This window comes from Vipera berus, assembly GCF_964194415.1.
Source record: "Vipera berus genome assembly, chromosome: 3".
NCBI lineage: Eukaryota > Metazoa > Chordata > Lepidosauria > Squamata > Viperidae > Vipera > Vipera berus.
The window spans coordinates 174445280-174471605 of record NC_138204.1 but is presented as its reverse complement, the minus strand read 5'-3'; the positions used below and the strand labels follow the sequence as shown (position 1 = coordinate 174471605).

Genomic DNA, 26326 nt, shown 5'->3' with positions numbered 1-26326 from the left:
TTGACTCGAGTATAAGCCGATCCGCCGTTCTGCAAGCCTCCGCCGCCGGCGGAGGCTGGATCCGCGCTCTGCAAGCCTCCGCCGCCGGCGGAGGCTGGATCCGCGCTCTGCAAGCCTCTGCCGCCAGCAGAGGCTCGATCCGCCATTTTGCAAGCCTGAATACACAGGAATACCCTGTGTGGCCGCGGCTCTCGGGGAAGCCCTGGCTGTCCGCTTCCTCGCTCCACGCTGCCATTCGGGGCCCGCGCGTTCCCCGGGCAAATCGCGGCGCCCAGCAGGCGAGGAAACACGCCTGCTCCAGTCGCCCCCCCTTCCCTCAGGAGACGCGAAGCAAGTGACCGCCCGGAGCTTACCGAGGACTTGCACGCGGCCGAGGCTTCGGTTCTTCCAGGATCGCGCGCACCTCTCCCAAGCCGCCGCCGTCCGGAGACCTGCCGAAGTTTGGGGAGGTGCGCGCGCACCTCCCCAAACCTCCCCAAACGTCGGCAGGTCTCCGTTCCTCCGCGCAGACCTGCCGACGTTTGGGGAGGTTTGGGCGCCTCCCCAAACCTCCCCAGGTCTCCGTTCCTCCGCGCAGACCTGCCGACGTTTGGGGAGGTTTGGGCGCCTCCCCAAACCTCCCCAGGTCTCCGTTCCTCCTGCCGACGTTTGGGGAGGTTTGGGCGCCTCCCCAAACCTCCCCAGGTCTCCGTTCCTCCGCGCAGACCTGCCGACGTTTGGGGAGGTTTGGGCGCCTCCCCAAACCTCCCCAGGTCTCCGTTCCTCCTGCCGACGTTTGGGGAGGTTTGGGCGCCTCCCCAGGTCTCCGTTCCTCCGCGCAGACCTGCCGACGTTTGGGGAGGTTTGGGCGCCTCCCCCAAACCTCCCCAGGTCTCCGTTCCTCCTGCCGACATTTGGGGAGGTTTGGGCGCCTCCCCAAACCTCCCCAGGTCTCCGTTCCTCCGCGTAGACCTGCCGACGTTTGGGGAGGTTTGGGCGCCTCCCCAAACCTCCCCAGGTCTCCGTTCCTCCTGCCGACGTTTGGGGAGGTTTGGGCGCCTCCCCAAACCTCCCCAGGTCTCCGTTCCTCCGCGCAGACCTGCCGATGTTTGGGGAGGTTTGGGCGCCTCCCCAAACCTCCCCAGGTCTCCGTTCCTCCGCGCAGACCTGCCGACGTTTGGGGAGGTTTGGGCGCCTCCCCAAACCTCCCCAGGTCTCCGTTCCTCCTGCCGACGTTTGGGGAGGTTTGGGCGCCTCCCCAAACCTCCCCAGGTCTCCGTTCCTCCGCGCAGGTCTCCGTTCCTCCTGCCGACGTTTGGGGAGGTTTGGGCGCCTCCCCAAACCTCCCCAGGTCTCCGTTCCTCCGCGCAGACCTGCCGACGTTTGGGGAGGTTTGGGCGCCTCCCCAAACGTCGGCAGGTCTGCGCGACGTTTGGGGAGGTTTGGGGAGGCGCCCAAACCTCCCCAAACGTCGGCAGGTCTGCGCGGAGGAACGGAGACCTGGGGAGGTTTGGGGAGGCGCCCAAACCTCCCCAAACGTCGGCAGGAGGAACGGAGACCTGGGGAGGTTTGGGGAGGCGCCCAAACCTCCCCAAACGTCGGCAGGAGGAACGGAGACCTGGGGAGGCGCCCAAACCTCCCCAAACGTCGGCAGGTCTGCGCGGAGGAACGGAGACCTGGGGAGGTTTGGGGAGGTGCCCAAACCTCCCCAAACGTCGGCAGGAGGAACGGAGACCTGCCGACGTTTGGGGAGGTTTGGGGAGGCGCCCAAACCTCCCCAAACGTCGGCAGGTCTGCGCGGAGGAACGGAGACCTGGGGAGGTTTGGGGAGGCGCCCAAACCTCCCCAAACGTCGGCAGGTCTGCGCGGAGGAACGGAGACCTGGGGAGGTTTGGGGAGGTTTGGGGAGGCGCCCAAACCTCCCCAAACGTCGGCAGGAGGAACGGAGACCTGGGGAGGTTTGGGGAGGTTTGGGGAGGCGCCCAAACCTCCCCAAACGTCGGCAGGTCTGCGCGGAGGAACGGAGACCTGGGGAGGTTTGGGGAGGCGCCCAAACCTCCCCAAACGTCGGCAGGAGGAACGGAGACGCCCAAACCTCCCCAAACGTCGGCAGGTCTCCGTTCCTCCACGCCCTGCCTGCCTGCTTCTTTCCGCTGCGGAAAGAAGCAGGCAGGCAGGGCGCGGAGGAACGGAGACCTGCCGACGTTTGGGGAGGTTTGGGGAGGTGCGCGCGCACCTCCCCAAACCTCCCCAAACTTCGGCAGGTCTCGGACGGCGGTGGCTTGGGAGAGGTGCGCGCGATCCCGGAAGCACCAAAGCCTCGGCCGCGCACAAGTCCTCGGTAAGTTTTTTTGTTGACTGGAGTATAAGCCGAAGTGGAATTTTTCAGCCCAAAAAGTGGGCTGAAAAATTCGGCTTATACTCAAGTATATACGGTATTCTTTATTTATATCCAGATAACTGAGATTTAAGTATGTCCTCCCAAGCCATATACATGACAAGAAAGGTCAGTCAGATATTTGGATCACCAAAAAGTATTGTTGTTCAGTGTTATAAATCAAGCAAGATGGTATTCTATGGGAAGGCTAATAAAAAGATTTAGAACAATAGCAGTTTGCTGAGCCAAGCAATAAACATTAAGGATGCAAGCAAAACATATAAATGAGTAATCTTAAAACACCTGCAAATAAATGGATTACAACTGTCAACCCTACAGTGTCAAAGGCAAATTGCCCAGAAAGCCCTGAGGGTTTGAGTAACATGTTTGTATATTGATAAATGAAATTATTAGGAAAATCAGGACTGGCAATAATCCTATATACAGATAGTCCTCGAATTACAACCACAATCCAGCAAAAATATAAGACATTTGTTAAATGAATTTTGCTCCATTTTAGAATCTTTCTTGCCACAATTGTTAAATGAATCACTGCATTGGTTACGTCAATAACACAGCTGTAAAGTGAATCCTCACTTCTCCATTGCGTTTGCTTGTCAGAATTTTGCAAAGGGGAGCAAATGACCCTGGGACATGCAACCAACATAAATATGAATCAGTTGCCAAACATCTGAATTTTGATCATGTCACCATGGAGATGCTACAATCATTGTAAGTGTGAAACAACAGATAAGTCACTTTTCCAGTGCTGTACTAACTTTGAACCATCACTAAATGGACAGTTGTAAGTTGAGGACTACCTGTACTAGGCATCAGTGCAGGAATATGTAATTAATTTGGGGTTGTGAGAAAAGCAATGTGTACATATTTTATTTTTATATAAAGTTTAAGCTTTACAATTAGTTGGAAAAAAAACCTTTTAATCATGATGAAAGACCAGATAAAGTAAGAAATGTAAGCCAAAGCAGGACATATAAACCAATTTTCTTCTCAGGTTTGGAAGGAGATGTGTGTGTGTGTGTGTGTGTGTGTGTGTGTGTATGGAGTTATCCAAGCCCCAGGCCAAGGGTAGGCAACCTTGGCTCTTTTATGACTTGTGGACTTCAACTCCCAGAATTCCTGAGTCAGATGCTGACTCAGGAATTCTGGGAGTTGAAGTCCACGAGTCATAAAAGAGCCAAGGTTGCCTACCCCTGTCCCAGACTCTCCAGTCTAGGTTCATTTGTGAGGTCATTATTCAATATAATGGCACCCACAAAAGCCAACAGAACAACTAGTACAAAAAGTATCATTGCCTTTTTAATAATCTGGTACTGCACCAGAGGGGTCAACTATAACTTCTTCAAATGGAAATTATCAATAAAAGAAAAAAGAGACAAGGAATATAATTTGTCATAAACTCTTGGAAAACAGGCAAAAGGAAAACTAGTATTAAGATGTCAAATAACAAAAAATATAGTTACAAACCTCTTACAGTACAAATAGAATTGATTTGAGTGGTAGAATCCAGATAATCTAGTTTGACAGGACCAGTCAGTTCAGTGATGTCAGCACCAGCAGCCCTACACAAAAGGGGCTTTTGTAGCGAGAGAACTGTACGTTCAATGCAAATAATCTTACCTGCCAACAAAGACATTTTGATAAGTTACAGTAACAAAGGAAAAAGTGGCTGTGTTAATTATCTAAGCCAATAAAGACAAATTCCTGCAATTTTACTAAACTTGTTTTAGTCTGATTTATTCAAATGAGTACTCTGTTCTGGTTAATAGGCTGCCAGCATCCACTAACCAGGTTTTATTTAGAAAGGAAATTAGCTGCACATTAAATTTTCTTTATCTTTTAATGGTGGGTTGGTGCTTATTCCAAAGTTATTCACATGTTGCACTTTGCTCCCCAAAACAAGGTAGTCAAATCTTTGCTCAGAGGAGTGTCAGTTCTTGAAACATGGTAAAAGGTTTGTGCCAGTAGGTCAAAGGTTTAAATCTGATTGCTAACAATGATGAAATATCTACTGATTAGTTTATATTGAACATGATTAGAATTTAATTTTATTCTTCTCAAGTAGTGTTAGCTACAGTACTGTCATTGATACTAGTACTATGGTGAAAACTCTATTCAGATACTTTTCCCCCCCCCTTCTATTCAATGGTGTCTGATTCTTGGAGATATCTGGACAAATCTCTGCGGTTTTCATGGCAAGGTATTTCAGAAGTGCTTTGCCACTAAGCTTTTCCTAGTGCTGAGAGAAAGTGAGTAGCCCCAGGTCACCCAGTTGGCTTTGCGCCAAAGGTGGGACTAAAACTTGCAGTCTCCTGTTTTTTAGCCTGATGCCTTAACCAGTAGCTCTTCATTCAAATACCTACAAGCATGATTTATTATTTAAAATAAAAGTTAGGCTTGAGCCATTATATTGAGAGAAACAGATTATAGGATGGAGTAGTGTTAACAACGAACATATTTCAGAAGTGATATAAGCAGTCTATAAAACCTATTCTGGTACATAATTCCCTACATCTCATTTTATACCAGGGCTTTTCAACCTTTTCACCCATTGTACCACTTTTAGGATATGGCATCATCCGAGTACCACCAGTCGCCTAGCAAGGTGTCAAAAACTTGATGACAAAAAAAGAAGGAAAAAAGTGATGAAGTACAGGTAGTCCTCGACTTACAACAGTTCGCTTAGTGACTGAAGTTACAATGGCACTGAAAAAAGTGCCCCCCCAAGCCACAGACAAGCAAGACACCTGCCTGCCCGCCCAGTGGCGCTCTTCCTCCTGTCTGAGGTTTTCATTGTTGTGAGCATTTCTGTTGAGGATTGGCAGCGGGGGTAGGGTGGGGGTGTTTGGTTTTTATTCCCCCCGTCTGCTGGGTGGTTGCAGCAGGTTTTGGTCACGTCACATGACCCTGGGACACTGTGACCGTCATAAGTATGAATCAGTTGCCAAGCATCTGAATGTAAATCACAAGACCCTGGAGATGCTGCAACATTCCAGATAATTGGCGCTTCTTCTGGGCTCAGAAGCGCCAGGATCAGTGCCGAGCTCCAGCTGGAGCCTGGTGCTGATCCTGGAGCTTCCACTGAGCCCTGACAGTCCCGAAAAAGTGCTTAGCCTGGCACTTCTGCTGAGCCCTGACAGCCCTGCAGCTTTTGCCATCTCTTGCTCAAGCTTTTGCGGTGCTGCCACTGGTTCAGCTCATTCCCCTCCCCCGCTACCACTTTTCTAGGATGGTCACGTACCACCTGCCAGGTGCCAATGTACCACAGGTGGTACCCATACCACTAGTTGAAAAGCCCTATTTTATACCACTGGACTGGATATGTAACACACAACAAACTGGTTTTACTAATGCACATTAAATTAATTATTACATATCAAGTGTTCTCAGCAATAAATTAATAAAGATTAAGCAGTGGAAGGCATGAAAAGGAGGATTGCTTCTTTAACCAATAAAACTCAGTTTTCTTGATTTCCATTATATTGTCATTATAAAACTCTATAATTCTAAAATATAGCCTCTATGTTTTCTTATTATTTACCCCCTTCTTCCTTTTGAGTCATGCAAGTGGCATGCAAGGAGGCGGCAGCACTACCAACGGCTCAGCGGCACCCGCTGGCATTTCCTGGGCCAGCTGGCAGGTGGTAGACCCAGCAGGGAACATACGTCCACCCGACCGGATGGTTCGGCCATTCCCCTACCCGGCTTCCCTGGATGCTGGCAATGAAATGCCCGAACCAAACGAGGTGCATGGACATCCACCTCCTTCACCCATGATGCCTCCATAATGGGATACCCCTTCCACAAAATGAGGTACAGCAAGCTCCCCCTCCGCACCCGAGAGTCAAGGATTTCCTGGACCTCAAAGTGATCGCCCCTTACGGGCCCTGGGCCCCCCTCTACTGATTCACGGGACGATTCCCCAACCGGCTTCAGCAGCTGCTATGAAAGATGGGATGTATTTTCCCTAGATACCTTGGCAACTGGAGCTGTACGGTTACAGGGTTGATGACTTGTATCACTTTAAAGGGTCCTAGGAACTTCAGCCCTAGCTTCTTACATGGTACTTGCAACCGCAAATACTTTGTGGAGAGGTACACCAAGTCCCCCACCTGGAAGGGCTTAAGGGGTCTCCTCTTTTTATCCGCCTGCTCTTTGGTTGTTTCTGCAGCCTTTGCTAGGGCTTTTTTCACTGTATCCCACACATCCCCCACCTGTGTCATCCACTCCCTAGGTTGGCAAGGTAAGGGATCCCCCTGAACATACTCGGGGATGGGAATGGACTCATGACCAATTACTACCCTGAACGGGGAAAACCCAGTGCTACTGTGCACTGCGTTGTTATGTGCCAGCTCTGTGAACGCCAACAGGTCCACCCAGTTGGACTGTTGATACGACACATAACATCTCAGATACCACTCTACCATGGCATTCGCTTGCTCTGCTGCCCCGTTGGTGCTCGGATGGTATGCCGAACTGAGACCCTGGGATGATCCAATAAATTGAATGAAGTCATGCCAGAAGCGAGCCGTGAACTGTACCCCCCCCCCCGATCTGAGATGATTCTTCGGGGTACTTCATGTAGGCAACATGTGGGTTATAAACATCCAGGCTAACCTCCTGGCAGACAGCAGTCCCTTACAGGGCACAAAGTGCGCCTGTTTAGAGAAGAGATCGATTACTGTCCAGATCACATTGTAGCCTCTACTCTCTGGCAATTCGACAATGAAATCCATTGCGATGTCCTGCCAGGGCCTGGTGGGGTCTGCTACAGATTGTAGTAATCCCAATGGCTTCCCCATACGGAGTTTTGCGGTGGCACAGGTGTGACACCCTCAGACATAGTCCTCAATCTCTGCTTTCATTTGTGGCCACCAAAACTGCCGTCGTGCCAGGTGTAAAGTTTTTAAGAACCCAAAGTGGCCCGTCTGTTTGGTGTCATGACACCGATGAAGTACCCCTTGCCTCATTGTTTGTGGGATGTAGATTTTATCCCCATGCCAGGCCAGACCATCCCGTCTCATCAGAACATTTGGATGGTCTTTCCACCAGGTATCATCCTGGAGCGCTTTCTGTAACTCATGTGTCAAATCCCCCATAACAATGCAGGATACTGCTGCTGCCACGTCTTGTTGGTAAGGAGCCATAATTGCTTGCACCACCTCCTCCCTCTTTCGTATTGTGGCAGTCGTGAGAGGGCATTGGCCAGGAAGTTCTTTCCCCCCGGCACATATTTCAGAGTAAAATGGAATAGTCGAAAGTATTGAGCATATTGATGTGTTTCGGGGACAGACGTCTTGGCGTTTGTAGCACCTCCAGGTTTTTATGATCTGTCCACACCTCAAACAGTTTTCTAGCCCCCTCCAGGAGATGTCGCCACATCTCGAGCGCCCAGCGTACGGCAAAAGCCTGCCTATGCACGTTCGGTGTTTGTTAGCTTCCTTGATGTATAGGCACAGGGTTGCAGGGAGCCGTGACTGTTTCATTGGAGAAGGACGGCTCCTACCGCAACGTCAGTGGCATCCACCTGCACCACAAATGGTAGTTCAGGGTCTGGGTGAAGCAGAACGGGTTCTCTGGCAAACAAGGCCTTCAAAGCCTCAAAGGACCATTGGCACGCTGTAGACCATGCCAATGGCTGCCCAGGACGAGGCTTCATTGCTACTTGTCGCGTGCGCAGGAGGTCTGTAAGGGGCAAGGCTATTGTGGCAAAGGATGGGATAAACTGCTGGTAAAAGTTGGCAACCCCCAAAAAACTTTGTTGTTGGTGGCGAGTCCTTGGCGCCTGCCATTCCAGGACGACCTTGACCTTGTTGGGGTCCATCTCCACCCCTGCCTGGGATATCCTGTACCCCAAGTGGTCCAACCGAGTCCTATGGAACTCACATTTAGGTAGTTTCACATAACGGGCCTGCAACAACTTTCTCATCACTTGTCTCACCAAGGTGATGTGTTCCTCCATGTTGGTGGTGTAGATGAGGATATCATCCAAGTACACTAGTACTCCACAGTACAGGTGTTCATGCAGCACCTCGTTAATTAATTGCATGAATAATGCAGAGCCCTTTGCAACCCAAACAGCATAAACCGGAACTGGTAGCTGCCGAGTGGGCAATTGAACGCCGTCTTCCATTCGTCACCCTGCTTAATACAGACCCTATAGTATGCCTCCTGTAGGTCCAGTTTTGTAAATATCCTGCCCTTAGCCAGGTGGGCCAGGAAGTCCTTCATCAGGGGAAGGGGGTACAGTTGTTCTACACATACCCCGTTTATGCCTCAGAAGTCCACACAGACGTAGGGAGCCATCCTTTTTTTTCTTTAAACAGGACCGGTGCTGCTATATGGGAATGGGCCGGTTGGCTGAAGCCTCTGGCCAGGTTCCAGTCGATGTAGCATCGCAACTCCTCCATTTCCCGTGGTGTCATGGCATACATATGGGGCTTGGGTAATCTAGCTCCAGGTTCTAATTCAGTGGCACAGTCCATCGGTTGGTGGGGTGGCAGGATGTCGCATTCTTGTTTGTCGAACATCTCAGTGAGATCAGAGTACACTTCTGGGACTTGGGCCTCCTGTCCTGTACCGGCCTTGCATGCCCCTACCCTCGCTTTTCCCTTCGGCTTTTCCAGGGTCATCGGCTGATGGCCGGGGACCTACCCCAATGCGTATGTTACGACAACCTCCCTCCCACCAAGTCGTTGGACCCCATTTATCAAGCCAGGTAAGCCCCAGAATCACTGCCTCAGTCATAGAGAGTATCACTATGAACCGAAGGACCTCCCAGTGAGCCCCCAAATCCATCTGAACAGGCTCCGTTATGCGGGTAACAGGCACTCCCCCCAAAAGGGACCCATCTACCTGTTCAAACCTGAGTGGGGTGGCTAATTGTTCCATTCCAATCCCCACCTCAGTCACTACTGCTTTACTGATAAGGCAGCAGGTACAGCCGGAGTCAATCAAGGCCCTGTATGTTCACCTATATCCCATCTGTGGGCTTACCAACACGATGGGGATGGCAAAGGGACATACTGGCGCACTCACCATAGGGTCTTCGAGTGAGTCATCTGTGCTGTCATAAATAACCAGCTGGTGCCCAGCAGCTGTCGGTGTCTCTTCCCCCGTCTGGGACGGCCGTCGGGATGTCTCTCCTTCCTGCTGGTGTGCTGCCTGTGTCCGTTCCACAGGTTTCTTCAGTGTGACGCTGCGTATCCCAGGAGTTGGTGGGACAGCATGTGGTACTGGAACTAGACACTCTGCTACTCTATGTCCTGGCTAGTTGCAGCAGAAACACCTGATTGGTGGACGAGGTGCTGGACTGGAAGCTCCTGGTGTTGCAGACTGGGATTTCTGTCCTTCCTCCTTGGGTTTCTCAGTCTATTTCCGGTGCCCGGGTGGGTTCTCCATTCTACCCCAGAATTCTTGTAAACCTATGTCCAGCTCAACTGTCACCTGGAATCAGTCTTGTAACCGGTTCGGGATGCCTCAGACAATACATGCCCGGCAAAGAGCCCCGTCCACACCCGCCTGGAAATGGTGGACCAGAAGGCGTTCTAGCCACAATCTTAGTCTACCAGCCACCCGCCGGAACTCATGGACATATTCTATGACAGGCTGACCACGCTGTCTCAGGGCCACCACTTCCGCCTTGGCTCGCTGGACCTGGGAGACGTCCTCGAACCTTGCCCGTAACACCTCCAGAAAGAGAGCAGCGTCGTCCAGCTCCCTGGCTTGGTCGCTATAAAGATCCGCTGCCCAGGCTACTACCTCACCCTGCAGATTAGCCATTACTGCCACCACCATTGCCCACTGAGATGGGTAGGCCGGGGCATATCTGTCTAGATGGCTAATGGCATGACTGAGAAACATTGCCAGGTAATCGGGATGTCCGTCGAATGACATCAGCAGTGGTGGCAGACCCCACACCAGCCCTGAACCCCACGGTCCCATATGTGGCCCTGTCCCTTGTAGAGTGTTGTCGTAATGTTGGGAGCTCGCTGCCTGCCAGTCCAAAGCACCAAATAGTCTTGCTGTCTGCCTGGTAGGCACTCCGTCTGTCGATGGCCTGGTGTCCTGACTAGACCATGATATTACCGCCGGGACGTGCACAGCAGGACCCCTCGCCTGTGACATGCCAAGGCTGGATAGAACCCAGAACTGTGGGCTAGCCAGTCGGAAATGGGGCGGCCCTGAGCGAACAGGCTGCATCTCATTGCGAGACCACGTCGTGGTATGTGTCCAGCCTCTGGGCCTGACCAAGACAGGGGCTCCCGGTACCCTATCTCACCAAACCTGTCCCGAAGAATATCCATGGTTTGTCTGTCCGGTGCCATGGAGTAACTCCACTCCTCCTCATCATCATCGGTAAGATGCCTTTCCCTCCACTCCATTACAGGTCCTGCAGCCCTTGGCATTTGCCCTCGACCAGGATCCGGGTGACCAAGAGCAGGGCTAAACCACCATTCCCTCCCAGGAGCAGGGTCCCCTGTCTCCTGAGACTCACCTACCATGGCTACCGGCCGTGGGGCTCGCACCTTAGGCTTAACCGTCGGCTGAGCATCCCCTGGCTCTGCCACTGGTATTGGTGCTACAGCTCCAGCTGGCTCTCCTTCCTCAGCCACCGGGGCAGCCCCTTGTGTTCCCTCAGCCATACCTGAGGATAGGGTAAGGTGAACAAGAAGAAAGGGAACGCTGACTTATTGTCAAAACACGTCCTTCGTAGGATACAAGCAGAAGTCTCCAAACAGGAATGTGTGACAAACAAAAGAGGCTTTATTCAGTTCAAAAGCACAAAAGCAAAGTCAGCGTTGGGAGGCAATTGCTCCCAATGCTTACACAACTGGTTGAAACAGGGCCCAGCCCCCAGGTCACAAACTAGCATCCGCCCACAACCCATTATAATCCCTCCTTCCCCTTGCAGTCCCCTTTGCTGCTCTATTCTACTCACCACCCTCCACGTGTCCACCAGTCTCTCCCCCCACATCCAACAGTCCACTGGAATTCAGGTAAGCAGTCCATGCAAACCCAACCCAGAAGCCCAGATGATCGATCCTGCCGTATTCGGCTTCGCTGCTACATCCACACACCCCCAGGCCTCTGCTGAGGAAATCCAGGTCCTGGAAGCTCGCCACGGCAACCCTCCTGAGCATTGTGCTGCCAGCTGGAAAGCGGTGGGGCTGGCACAGAGTCCGAGGCGACCAGCTGCGTCAGCGGTGGCATGCAAGCACTGTCAACGGCTCAGCGGCACCCGCTGTCATTTCCTGGGCCAGCTGGCAGGCGGTAGACCCAGCAGGGAGTTTGTGGTGGCCAGCAGCGGCAGCAGCAAAACACACCGATGTCTCCAAAGATAGCTGATGGCCGGTGGGGCCTGCGGGGAGCTCAGTGGCATTGGTGGTGCTGGGCAGGGAGGTGGCAACGCGGTTAGCGGCCCAGCAACGCCCTCCAACATATCCAGAATCCCGGTCAATCCGGAGGCAGGGAAAGGAGCCGACGCAAGGCTCTTCCTCCCCCCTCGCTGAATGTCGGGCCCATGGGGCTCGAGAAATAATATATAAGGACTTGGTGAAACTGTTAGGCAATTCATCTAGTCCTAGAGATTTAAATTCATTAAGAGTAAAATAATATTTTCTAATCATGCTTTCATCAACCCCAAATTACAATTCTGCCCTTAATTCTGCTTTGTATAATTTACTGCTACGGGATGTACTTTTTATTAAAAAAAATAAATCCAAATAAAGAGTTCATAGGCTTTGCTCTTTTTTTTCCTATTTGTTAGAATTTTGTTGTAGTAAATGAAGAATGTATAAAGTAATTCATTTTTTGTTTGTATTTTGAAGCTATCTAAACAAGCCTTTTTTACTGTTCATAGCATCCTATATTACCCTCAGAGCATTTTAACTTTTAGTATTTGAGATTCTATCTCACTAGCATGTTTTGTTTCCCTTAAAATAAAAAAATGCCAGCTCACTTTCTCATATTTTAATTTCATCCACAAAGCATTTTGAATTTGTTGGTATCTGGTCAAATATACCTTATTTTCTTGCACTATATCCTTTGAGGGAGAAAGTTAGAATATATCAAACTGAGAAAGTTGTCAGTTAAGATGAGCCAGGAATTTCCTGCAAGTACTATGCTTGGCAGAGTTTGTCTCCCAACAGATATCAGGGTAATTAAGTTTCCTATCACTATTGCTCCATGCTCTTTGAAAGACCTATGATTTCCTTTTGAAATACATTATCCACATCATCTTGGTGGGGAGGCGACAATGAACACCAAATTGGTATGGATTTTATTTATTTATCCTGTTTTAACAACTCAATTTTTATGCTTATTGGATACCCAGACAATGTTTAAGAATGACTGGTTATTGGAAATGTAAAAGGGATAAGGGGATATATTATATTCTCATATTACATATGATATCCAATTCAGATTGCCTCGTTATTTGGGTTTAATTGGCCTCAGTTTGCTAGATGTGTCTCAAAAATCAATGAATTATTCTTAGAAGTTGGAAAAATGATGTAAGACCAATTTACACACACACACACACACACACACACGAGAGAGAGAGAGAGAGAGAGAGAGAGAGAGAGAGAGAGAGAGAGAGAGAGAGAGAGAGAGAGAGAGAGAGAGAGAGAGAGACTCTATTTTATAATCTAAAGCAACTCTGGATGGCATATAAATTTATAATCTTGGATTTCAGATTTCTATTTGGTTTCAGTTTATATGGAGACTCTTTTCTATATAATGGAAAGACTGATAAATATTATTTTAGGTCCTGAAGATTTAATGATATGTTTAAAAGCTAGTCTGTATATTTTTTATATGCATTATGTTTGTATTCATTCATTTAATTTCGATTAGGTTGTGTTTATTTTTATTTTGTTATTAAATTGTGCTAATCCTTACCATTTCCACACATAGCGTCCTTGAAGAAAACAATACAAGGGGAAGAGCTCTTGAATGCTTCCATTACTTCCACATCAACCACACATGATGAAACAACTGAGACAGGTAGTGTTTTGGGAGTTCCAGAACTGATCTCAGACTCTCTTTGCAATGAGAAATCAGTGACAAATAGCCAAAATTGTCTTTGGTCTGGAGAAGCGCTGCCCATTTCCTACGATTGAAAGGAAAAGACCACGAAGCAGATGAAAACTTCAATTTAGCTAGCAGCATCTTAATCAGAGTACAATCAATGGATCATACAACACATGTAGCTTGCTCTACCCTCCAAAATGAAATTCAGAGAAAAAAATTGCCATTTTTTCTCTTTAGAGCAATTTTAAGATAATGGCTGCAAATGGTTTCTCTTCTTCCCATATCTCACCCTTAACCATCACCACCAAGCTCAAAATATTGGCTAAAAAAATCATATCATTTTATCATTTATACAGAATCACTAGATCTTTTGCAAATCTTCAGAAGATCAGGAGGTGATTATGGCTGTACTACAACTATAAGCAGAAACATATCCAGGTCCTGTACATGTGCGGGGATAAAATCAATGATTACCATTGCTGCCTACTGATTGCAATAAATAAATATGACTAGATTTGAAACTTAGAAAGTAAAATGGTGGATGCTGTACCATATTCAAAGTTGCTATACAGGTAATCTTCATTTAATAATTACAACTGGGACCAGCAACTCATCACTTAGGCATGTGGTCATTAAGTGAGAGATCAAGTGACTATGAGGAACTTGCAACCTCACTTCTACCATAATCATTAAGAGAATCTCTCACAGTCATTAAGCAAGACTTAAGCAAGACTCTCACTTGCAATTTTACTGCCAGGCCATCAATTGACTCTGCTTGTTGAATGCTAGCTGTGTGTAAATAACAATCACATGACCATGAAACATTATGATCATTGTAAATACCTGCTGGTTGTAAAACACCTGAATTTTGAGTTTTATACCTTGTTTTTCCTCCAAGAATGCACTGCAGCATAGATGGTACTCTTTTTTCCAATTCTATTAGAATAACAATTCTGTAAAGTAAGTTGGGCTCAATGATAGAGACTGGTAAAGTCATCCAGTCAAATTCCATGGCTGAAGATAGACTTGAACATCAATCTCACAGTCTTATTCCAATTCCCTTATAAAATTCTGAGCCTACCCAATTTACCTCATCTTTCCATTCATAGAAGTTTATGGCCACGAAAAAATATTAAGCCCCTTCCTCCAACTATGACTAGCTCAACCTTAATTAAGGTTTAAATATAAATGTTTCCTTATATGCATTTGTTTTCAAATAAGTCACTTTGAAGGTTTCATAATTATTGAGCAATTCAAACATACTATATGATGTGATGCCTTTGACTAATATTATTTTGAAATTTTAAACAGTTATCATTTTTTTTCCTTTGAATAAAGAAAATACCAGAAGCATTATTCTTACACTGTGTAATGTGCTTTGTTTTCTTGGTAGAAACTCTATAGGTATAAACTTGGAAGCTTTCTTCCTGGATAAATTTTGACATTTTTCAAGGATGCATACAAACTAAATGATTCATAAAAGGTAACAGGAGAAACAAAAACATCTATTCCAGCAACATAAATATCCTATTTGGGACAGGAAGATAAATATTCAGCAAAAGATAAAGGTCATCAAAACAAATGATCTCATAATGAAATTACTTACCTTTTGTAGCTCTTCTATACAAAAGGGTTTCAGCTTTGTATTAAGAAATTTACTATTAAATAGTGAAACTAATATAAACACTGCAAAGTAATAATTCTTGAAGATACTGCAGAATTACCTCAGATTAACATTTTGTTCAAGATATGCCGATGATACCACTCTAATGGCAGAAAGTGAAGAGGAACTAAAGAGCCTCTTGTTGCGAGTGAAGAAGGAGAGTGCAAAAGTTGGGTTGAAACTAAACATTAAGAAAATCAAGATCATGGAATCCAGCCCTCTCAATTCCTGGCAAATAGATGGGGAAGAAATGGAGGTAGTGACAGATTTTATTTTCCTGGGCTCCAAGATCACCGCAGACGGGGACTGCAGCCAAGAAATTAAAACACGCTTCCTCCTGGGGAGGAAAGCCATGGCAAATCTAGACAGTACATTAAAAAGCAGAGACATCACCCTGCCAACAAAAGTGCGTATAGTCAAGGCTATGGTCTTCCCAGTTGCAATGTATGGCTGTGAAAGTTGGACCATAAGAAAGGCTGAGCGCCAAAGAATTGAAGCCATTGAACTATGGTGCTGGAGGAGACTCCTGTGAGTCCCTTGGACTGCAAGGCGATCAAACCGGTCAGTCCTAGAGGAGATCAACCCTGACTCCTCTTTAGAAGGCCAGATCCTGAAGTTGAAACTCAAATACTTTAGCCACCTAATGAGAAGGAAGGACTCACTGGAGAAGGCCTAATGCTGGGAAAGGTTGAGGGCAAGAGAAGAAGGGGACAACAGAGAATGAGGTGGCTGGATGGAGTCACTGAAGCAGTAGGCGTGAACCTAAATGGACTCCAGTGGATGGAAGAGGACAGGAAGGCCTGGAGGAACGTTGTCCATGGTGTCGCGATGGGTCGGACACAACTTTGCAACTAACAACAACAACAAAATTTTGTTCAACTTTTTTCACTTGTCATTTTTGTCATTTTTCAAGCTGTTGATATAAAATGCTTAGGCACACTTTTCTGAAAGTAGGCCCTCTCAGGTGTCAAAGAAACATGTATGTATAGATCGTACTATCAAAGAAACTTGGTGTACCAACAGGTGTAATAAAATATCTACAAATTAGTGTGTTTAAACTGAAATAGTGATGCTGTAGTTGAATTTAAAACACGTCAGCAGGATCAGGATCAGGATCTCCCTTTTCTTCTCAGTACTGCCATAATTCACCCATTTCCAGAGAACCAAATGGCCCTTTCCAAGAGCTGAAATTCAGAGTTCTATTGGCATGCAAACAACTCTACAGATACTTCCATTTGTCATTAACATCATCATCTGTAGACATAACAATTCAATTAGTCTTTAAAGCGTCACAGTAACACTTTTTCTATTAACAGATTTCTATAGCTACCATATCTCTTCAGAATCAAGAATATTAGAGCTTTAACCTGATATTTGCATGTTATTTTTCAAATAATTGTATATTAATTTTATTTATGATCTCAAAAAAAGACTGCAAAATATGAGAGACTTAAAAGGGATTAATAAACGGCAATGTATAATTTCTTCAATCTTTTTTTTTGGTGCTGTTCTCATTTCAATTGTTAATTGAAAATTGAATTTTAATTATACTTCTTAAAGACATAAAACAGAAACACTGGAACACTGAAATACTAACCTTTAGATTCTGACCAACAAAACTGTCAGCCAAAAAGCAAATAACAATAAGTCATTTTAAAACCATCATCTTCCTGTATGTGTGTCAATTTGTTCTGAACAAAAAGGACAGAACAGACAAACAGCAGCAGGATTGAGTTATGTGACAGTACAGTTCCTCGAGCCCAGATGGAATATATTTCCTCATTTTCCTTTTGTACCATAATACTTATTCTGAATAATAATAATAATAAGACAATATTTCCATTTCCCAATTCACAGAAAAAACTGAAGAATTTTAGTTCCACTAGCATTCTGGAGGGGTTCTGATTTAAAAAGAAGACAAAAGTAGATCTGAATCTTAAAACACAAAATGTAGTTTAAAAAAAGATTATTTTTGCTGGAATAAATTAGTCCACAAAAGAATTTTAAACTGAACCAAGGTCTTTCCCTCATATTTCATGATACAGTAGACTTGTATGAAGGACATATCCTTGCTAGCGGACATTGAACTAGTAAACAAGTTCCAACCCTGACATTTTATTTCTGGAACAGTTAACTTAGGTGAGCTGGTTTATATTTTCACACTTCCCAGACCTCATTACCAATAATGGTGTATTTTTTTCCATTTTGAAGGTGCTGATGAAGTAGAATTACAGTAAGTGACTACTGTAAAATACTACCTACAGTTAAATATCTGAACTAACATTGCCATTCAACTGCAGAATTCTGAATGAATTGTTTGATTTTTCATATTAATTAAAAAAAAATTAATACACATGTGAAACAAAATCACCTGGGATGTTTCTAGAACAACAGCTATGCTTTTAATTTGTGGAAACTGAGAACATAGGATCATAGAAACTAAAGAAAGACTATAAATTTGAAAAGCTGTACTACAAATCAACTGTGTTATTATATAATTCTACTCTTCCCCTAAGCCTGCGCCAACTTTGTGTATGTCCTTCTGAGATGGTGGGAAAAAATCCTAATAGGGAGCTGTACTGCCTACAGCTAGTGGTGCCCACCAGCTATTTGGTAGATTGTACTGTGACAAAATAAGGCTAACAACTGGCCAAGACTGATATGTAGCCAAGTTTGGAGACAATTAGCTTACATTTAATTTTAAAAGATTTATCAATTGCCTTATTGAATTAAAATCAATTATTTTCTTAATCTCCTATTCTTGACATATTTTACCTCTTTTATTGACTATTTAATGTCTATAAAAATGGGGTTAACCCTATCTATCTATCTATCTATCTATCTATCTATCTATCTATCTATCTATCTATCTATCTATCTATCCATCCATCCATCCATCCATCCATCTCATTCTGAACTGGCCATCTGGTCTGCACTGGATAGCTTAAAATGAATAAAATTATTAGACAGAAACATACATTTTTTATTTGTGCCCGATCAATTCTGAGAAAGAATACAAGCACATCTTTATAGCTGGATTTCTATGAAGATCTGATTTAAGTATTGGGATTATAGTTATAAAAGATTTGGCACTAAGAGAGTATAAGTGCAAAATTCTGTGGTAGAGCTCTGGAGTGTTTATTTTCTCCCAACATGTATCATTTTTTCCTCTGTTCCACTGAAACAGAAAAATCTGAATATTCATGTAATTCTGGAAGTGGATTATCCAAAATTGGAAGTAAATGTATCTTCTGGATGCTGCCCAATTACTTTTCTATAAACAGTTCAGGACAAACCACTTCTAGAAATGGACTACACCCCTTTGGGACTCCTAGACCAGTTCATTCTAGGAAAAAGCTTGATATTCTGGAAGAAAAATGGAATGACCCAGAAATGGATCTGGATATGAACATTGAAATGGCCACATTTATGACAATTCTTGCTCAGGGGTCTATAAACAAAACAGACTGAAAAGTTCCTAAATACTCGCTGTAAGGTAGATAAATAGACAATAAAATACCAGATAAACTTTGATATGAAATGATTCCCAATCAGGCAAATCCCGATGCTAGTTTTATAAGTACAGTATACTGAACTGAATTCAGTATTCAATTATGTTATGCACATTAATAAGGCAAATGAATTTAGATTTTTGGGAAATATTTCAAAGTACATAAACAGAAGTTGTGAATAATGCAAATATGGACTGTTAAGAAAGACTGCAAATGAAACTGCAACGGTATATTGGGATTAAAGACACCTATTTTATGATCACATTTAGAATACAATATATAATTTTGGTTAATATATCTCAAAAAAGAAATAGATCTATTATAATATTTGGTGCACCAGAATTTCCAAATTCAAAGCCATTTAATATCTTCAGGAAAGGCCTAATGCTTTTTTGTCCTGGTTATGGGCTTCCCAAAAGAATCTGACCAGCTATTGTGAAAGGATCATACCATAAAGATGAACTATTGGTCTTTGTCAGCAATTCTTCAAGCCAATATAAACTTTATCATCACACAAACTTTTGTGAATGACAGTACAATTTAACAGATAATTGGAGTACAGTCCTTTTAGGTTTATATATACTGTACACCCAACTGTTGATGGGACAGGAAAGTAGGAGGAAGAGAGATGGTTACAGGAAATGAAAAACACTAGGGGTGACATATAAATGTCTTAAATATTGCCTTAAACTTAAAACAAATGTTTAAATTCCCTCTACCTTACAGTAATGTAAATGTAGAAAAGTCACTATTGAACAGCCTCTTTTTTCTTTTGCTAGGTACAATATCCTATTGGCAAATTTGCCGTTTAGGGATGAAATAGCATCATGAACATGCTTAGCTGCAGGGACTGAGGATTTCTCAGATGTACAGCTAATTTCAACAGAGCTTGCTGGTGTCTTGTATTAAATGGTTCCAAACGTGAAGCAGATGTAACCAGGAGGCATAAAAATTATGCGACAACCCCAAATGTCTGGAGCAATGCTTGAGAAGGCAATATTCTTTCTTTCTGTTGAAAGAGCTTACTCAACTGCCACTGATTCTATAAAAGCTAAGACAACTATTATTTAAATTACTAAGTAAAATATACTCCATTACTTAAAAATAACCTAATGTCTATCTTATCTTTTAATGCCAGGTAATAGTATTAGATTGTAGTAAGTAAAACAAATAACATTTTACAAGATTTTTAACTCTTAGTGTCTCCTATGTGTAGTTTTATGGAAGATTTCATGTTTCATTTTAATGTGATATCCAGTTAAAATCTCTGGAATGTAATTCAACCAGATATGTCATATATGTTTTGTTGAAGTAATTTGTAGAACTGTGCTGACAAGCGAACTCCAGCAGCTGCCCACAAGTCTATATAAAATGTTTAGTGAAAGAAAATGTTAGAAACCTTAGGAAGATAGCTTGGAAAGGAGAAGGCAAAAATTAGAATTAACCATCTGGATTATAAAGGGCAGAGGGAGTGGCAAATGAAATCTACCCAGATATATTCAGTTTTTACTGCAGTTTCTAGATTTATGCACTTAGTCATTTCTCATTTAATTATGTAATATTTTCAATGTAGAAATATGCATTTGGTGTCATCTTTGCATCTTTCAGAGTAGTTTCTGGTGAATGCAATAGTTCCAGTTCAATCAAAATCTTCTTTCTGGTACTGTATACACAAAACCTTCTGTAAGTGGAGTTATTTACATTATCCACTGGGTGTTATCCACCGGCAGTCTTTTACCGGCAGCACCCTGAGAAGACCCTCCCTGTGTGAGCGCACTGGACGAAGGGAACTTGATGCTGGCAGAAGGTGTTCCCTCAAATATCCCAGACCCAAGCCATTTAGGGCTTTATAGGTCATCACCAGCACCTTGAATCTCACCCGGAGGGCAACCGGAAGCCAATGCAGCTCGCGGAGTAGAGGTGTTACATGGGAGTATCGGGAAGCCCCCATCACAACTCGCACGGCCGCATTCTGCACCAGTTGAAGCCTCCGAGTGGTCCTCAAGGGCAGCCCCATGTAGAGAGCGTTGCAGTAGTCTAGACGGGAGGTCAGTGGTAGCAGTGCTAGTTTGGGTAATGAAACATCTGCAAAAAAACAATCAAGCTCAGAGAGCACCAAGAACCCCTCATTTAAGGAATTGTACTGGACATCTTTCTGAACTGTTGAGCATATTTGGAATTATGAGAATATGTCAACCATCTTCTCACAAACTAATTGTGATAAGGAGAATGAACTGTTGCTGAATAGGATCAATGAACATGTTTTTTATGATAACAATAGCTAATAGCTTTCGTTTATACACTTTGCAAAGAAAAAGCTTTATATGCCAATGAATAGAAGACACATATAATTCATTTACAACTTCAAAAAAAGAACAATTTCAATGTAGAAAATGGCTCCTATATTTTCGGAGAAGAAATTGTCCTATAACCAAACCCAAAGAATCCTCTAGCACATAAAAAGATTCTCATTTAGACTGACAACATATTCTGTGGTTTTGTGTTCAAAGGGATAAGAAGAATCAGGTTCAGGTATCAGTTTGACCAAAATGAGTGATTTTGATCTAGTCACTTCCTTTTAGCTCAGCCTATCTCACACGATTTTGTGCAAATAAAATAAAGGGAGACTACTATATGTACACACAGAGCTCTTAAACCCAGAACGTAAATGCAATAATAATTAAAAAATAACTTGTTGATATGTATACACATAAAAATAATACCTGTAGTCTTCGATATACAACATATGCCCAAAAACTGCAACGCTGAGGTAAATCACCCATCTGAAAAACAATTAAAATTTGGGGCTAATATTGAATTCCAAATTATTACTGATTGATTACTTTACTGATTGTAAACTTTCTGAGGAAAAAAATACCTGATAAATTTCCTTGAGACTATGAACAGTTGGGGGGAAATATAAATTTGATATTTGTTCTCTTTCATCTGCATCATTGTAATCAGCAGAAGCAGCAAGAATGTAACAGAAACTTGGAGGAAGCTGGTTAGCAGTAACTTGCTGAAAATAATAAAAAATAGATACGGTCATTTAATAAATGGATGCTCCATATTAAATTTATTTATTTGGTGCAGACTACGAAGCCCTTCTAAATAAGTGAAAAGAGACAGTTAGCAGACAACAACTTCTCCAAATGTCAGAGGGTTGATACTCTTTGCAAAATCAGGAATAATATTTCATCTAGACTTTCTTCTGAGTATACACCCACTAATTTATATCACAAAAGAATATATCTGAACACAAAGCAACAAATCACTGAAACTGCTTTTGTTATGTTAATATTGGCAAAATGGGGTTCTAATATTGTCATTTCTTCACATACTTTCTGTCATTTAGAATATTAGCATGAGAGTGAAACTGACAATAAATATTTAAAGCCATGTTACTGAGAAGCAAAAATGCTGCCCAACTGAATCTCCAGCAATAAGAGGGTAATTGGGAACATGAATTGTAGAACATAAAATGACATGATGTTCTCTTTATTGGTGGCTGTTATGAGATCAAATCTATTTTATTTATTTGAAGATTATATAAAGCAATATAATGCTAATTATAAATTTAAATGTCAATAAATATTGAGAGTTATTTCTTGATAATTATTCCAATTACAAAGGAATGGCAATACTGAAATACAAAATATCTTTGTATTTCCATTTGTGCACGTGGAGTTTCTGAAATATCACAACTTATTAAATCTGTGATTCATGTCCCAAAACACCATATACTTGTTTAACATCCTGACTAAAGGATCTCAGGTGCTTTCACCCTATTTTGTCCATATATATCCAAACTTGGAATTCACAAACCCCACCTTCAACCATCATTGTTTTATCCAAATTATCTAAGAGATAAGTGCAAGCCAGTCATTGAATATACCTCCACAGAATTTCCAATGTGAATTAACAAGAAACTCAGCAAAGCATAACAACAAATCTATTTTAAAGCATATCCTTTCACTAGAAGACATGACACACAAACACCCCTTGGATCAATGTTTGCGCTTTTTATGTTTCACAAAGCATAATTCCTTACAGACCTCAGTAGTGGGTGTTGTAGATGGGTGGAAGAATTGGAAAGAGCTTTCAAAGATAGATTGATTTTTGAAGCACTTAGTAAAATCACAGAAGAGCCAGAAAAGGGTTTTACTCTATATGAATCCAAATCCAAATCCACTTTGCTGGTGAACTCCCCATAGCAGTAACTCAGTGAGAATTTTATGCTGGTGAAGAAAAAATTCTGGGTTTCTCCCAACTGTTCAGAACAGAGTTTGCATACTAAAATAGGAAGGGAAGCATAGCAATGATAGAGTGACAGTCTTGGAAGGACTACAGCCACAGGGACAGGATGGAACCACTTAAAATCGTATGTCTTCCATTGCTAAGAGATGAAGAGGACAACCCTCATTAACGCTGGTACCTTAACCACTGCACCATACTATTCCTCCATTTGAGAATATTATTTAACATCATAAAGGAATTAAAATACAAAGCAAAGCAGGCCCTGATCCATCATTCAAGTCCTGCATGACTCCTGCTTTAAATTTTACACAAAGAGCATAAGCATCAACATACTTTAATCTGGGGTTTAATATTCTGTACTGTCCCTCCCAGATTGAGGTTATAATTAAGTAAGAACCTTAAATAATATTTTATTCTTCTGAGATAAGAGGTATCAGAGTAAACAGATTTTTCCATTCATTAGATAAAGAGGAGGAGGGGGAGAGACAGAGCTTGAATTTATTCTTTATGAGCCACAGCCTCCTTGCATATTGAATATGCAAAATCTATGCAACATTAGTCTTATCTATTTCTACAAGAATTAAGTAACAAAATATGGATAATCTCAGTGTTAACTAGAAGAATATTCTAGTTTGCCTTATCATTTTGAATATGTTTTTCTTTCTGAAAACAGCCCGCATATTGTACTTAGCAGGAAATACATCTTCCATGTTAGAATGCACCTTAGCTATCTATCTCACCCCAAAGTGTAATAGTTATAAATCAGTACAACAAAAGCTCAGGATCTCATTAAATTACTGCCAAGTCTTAAACAACAAACTATGGTATCTTAATTATTGCAAACAGCTTTGTATACATTATTTCCTTCATATTTTCTCATTTTCACAGCTAACAGCACTGTTTTAGCATGCATAAAGTATTCTATTATAGAAGTTTATCTCCTTCATACATGTTTCTAGCTCTGAGTTTATATAAGATTATGATAAAATATGATGGTTGATTGAAGAAAATAGGGTATTTGTAGTTGAAGACAGTGCTCTTTGAAGATTTTAAAATGAAGTAAGGGTAAATCAAATTAATTTGTAATTTCATGTATGTAAATATACTAAACATTTCATTTTAAATTTCCCTCAGGAATCTCAATTTTTAGGACCCCTTGCTTCTAAATTTAAATACTTTTCCATAGAATGAAAATTATAATATTTTCTGTTGTACATTACCAAATAACTTGGATCAGTAATTGTTGGTGATGTTATGTTAAGGGAGGAAAATACAATACAATATTTAAAATGTTGAATTCAATTAAAATGGAATTGAGAAGATAAGTTGTTTAGGAAATCTTACTTAGATGATTATTTTGGAAAAAGCAAGTCCAAAAGTATCTTACTGTTTCATTTCCTTGTCTCTTGCCCGGAACTTGAAGAGGTGATAATGGTGGCCATAGACTGTCAATTAGACTAAAAAGCCCTAGAGTTCTTCCAAAACAAGTCAGCAAAGCACAAATATGATGAAATCAGTGTGAGTATTTACAATAAAAGTGTAATCATTAAAAACATACTATCATCAAAATATTTTTTTCTTGTATTTGCTGACACTGCATCAGTATTTTAATTATTTTGATTTACAATGGAATCTTGTACTACTAAAAGAAATTTCACAATATATAAATATGGAAGCCATTCTTGATAAAATGGTATGTGTCTGTGCGAATCCAATATATTGTAGAATTAAAATACAATGCAGCAATGACTAAAGCCTGTAATTTAATTATGAAAAACAGAAAAGATGTAAATAAATTATGTTGTGAAGGAAACTGTGGAAGGTAGAAAGCCAATCTAAATTTTTTTTTACAGAAACTCCAATATAACAAGTTAATGATATGTTTAATATTTTGGGAATGATGTCAAAGTAAAGATTAGTTTTGATATATGGCTTTTATTTTCTACAGTGCACATTGATATATGGCTTTTATTTTCTACAGTGCACATTGAAACCAAATATGCTAATTTCAGTGCAATTATAACATCTACTGGCAATTCTAGTCAGTAGAAATATTTTTATTTAAATTATTGGTTGTGCTTCTAGTTCTTTTCCTAAACAAAATGACATATGCAGCACAAATCAACACAGAATATTTTACACAATAAAATTCAGCACATTGCCCTCTTTTTTTTCTTTTATCATTAATCATCTTCTGTTAAACAGCTGTAAAGTATTCAGGTTAACTTTGGGAAGAAACGTAATCATGCATGAGTCAGCACAATAACACAAAAGGAAGTCAGTAAACAAAGATACTGCCTTACATAGAATTAATCCAGTTGCTTTAGTAATGACTGTAAGGAGTTCTAATCATCCATTCACAAAAACAGCAAAACAAAAATGAAGCGTCTAACAAAAATAAGGGCCAAGGAATATGTTCCATGATAATAAAACTTTTCAACTTAAGAGCAAAGCTCACAGTAATTTTTTTCTAACAATTGTGTACAGGGTTATTCAAATTCATATATATAAGCCCTGCTCCAAAAATAAGCGCTAATTTTGGGTCGAGGCACAAGTCTAAAAATAAAAGCTCGGGAGGGGGTAAGGGTGATGAAGCTGCCCCATGTGCCCAGCACCCGCTTACCTTACTGGTAGGACTGCCTCAGCCAGGCCTTCCACACTCCGACACTTGTCAAGCCATGCGGTTTTTCAGGCTGTTTTGGCTGCTCGCAGCAGGAAGCTGCATGACTCTTTGGGCCATTTCTCCTGCTCATGGCAGGATGCCCCATGGCTCTTCGGGCTGTTTCTGCTGGCTTCTTGCAACGAGCAGCAGAAACAGCACAAAGCACCATGTGGCATCCTGCCAGAAGGAGCAGAAACGGCGCAATGCGCCACATGACATCCAGCTGCAAGTGGTGGCGAGAGGCCACAGAAGAAGTCAAGCAGTGGCGTGACAGGTGGGAGGCCTGGCTGTGGTGGTCCTAAGGTAAGACATTCTCTGAAATATACATACATACATACATACAACATACATACATACATACACATACATACATACATACATACATACATATATATATATATATATATATATATATATATATATATATATATATATATGTAAGACACATAATTCAATTGTTGGGTTTTCTGGTTCTTCTTCACCTTAAGATGCAAAGAAATACTGTTACTTTTTTTTTACCTTCCCCTGGTGACTCTTCGCAAAATTTTCAGTCGAGAAATACAACAGCATTTTCCTTCCCATTTTTTTCTATATTTTTCTGTCAGTTGTGAAGACGAACATAGAACTGGAAGCTGTATTTCACTAAATATTCCATAGATGTCCTGAACCAGCAGACACAACCTACAAAGAATGAGTAAATGTCATCTCATTAGCAACACACTATTTCTATACATCAATCATCTCACATTTTTTTAAAAACACTGTAGCAGAGAAATTTTACTTTTACTTTAAAACTTCCTAAATTCTAATGTAATTGGAAT

At 42.4% G+C, this 26326-nt stretch overlaps 1 protein-coding gene across 1 annotated transcript in view; it reads right to left on the bottom strand.

Annotated features, from left to right (window-relative positions):
• SPIDR (scaffold protein involved in DNA repair) overlaps positions 1–26326 on the bottom strand; it is a gene marked incomplete at its 5' end in the record, with an annotated part of 204368 nt that overhangs the window by 13473 nt on the left and 164569 nt on the right. The window contains 6 exons of the mRNA XM_081325597.1: positions 3845–3997; positions 13280–13490; positions 21310–21369; positions 21465–21605; positions 24231–24318; positions 26025–26186. Coding sequence (XP_081181723.1) covers positions 3845–3997; positions 13280–13490; positions 21310–21369; positions 21465–21605; positions 24231–24318; positions 26025–26186 — 815 coding nt within the window. The remainder of the gene's footprint in view (positions 1–3844; positions 3998–13279; positions 13491–21309; positions 21370–21464; positions 21606–24230; positions 24319–26024; positions 26187–26326) is intronic.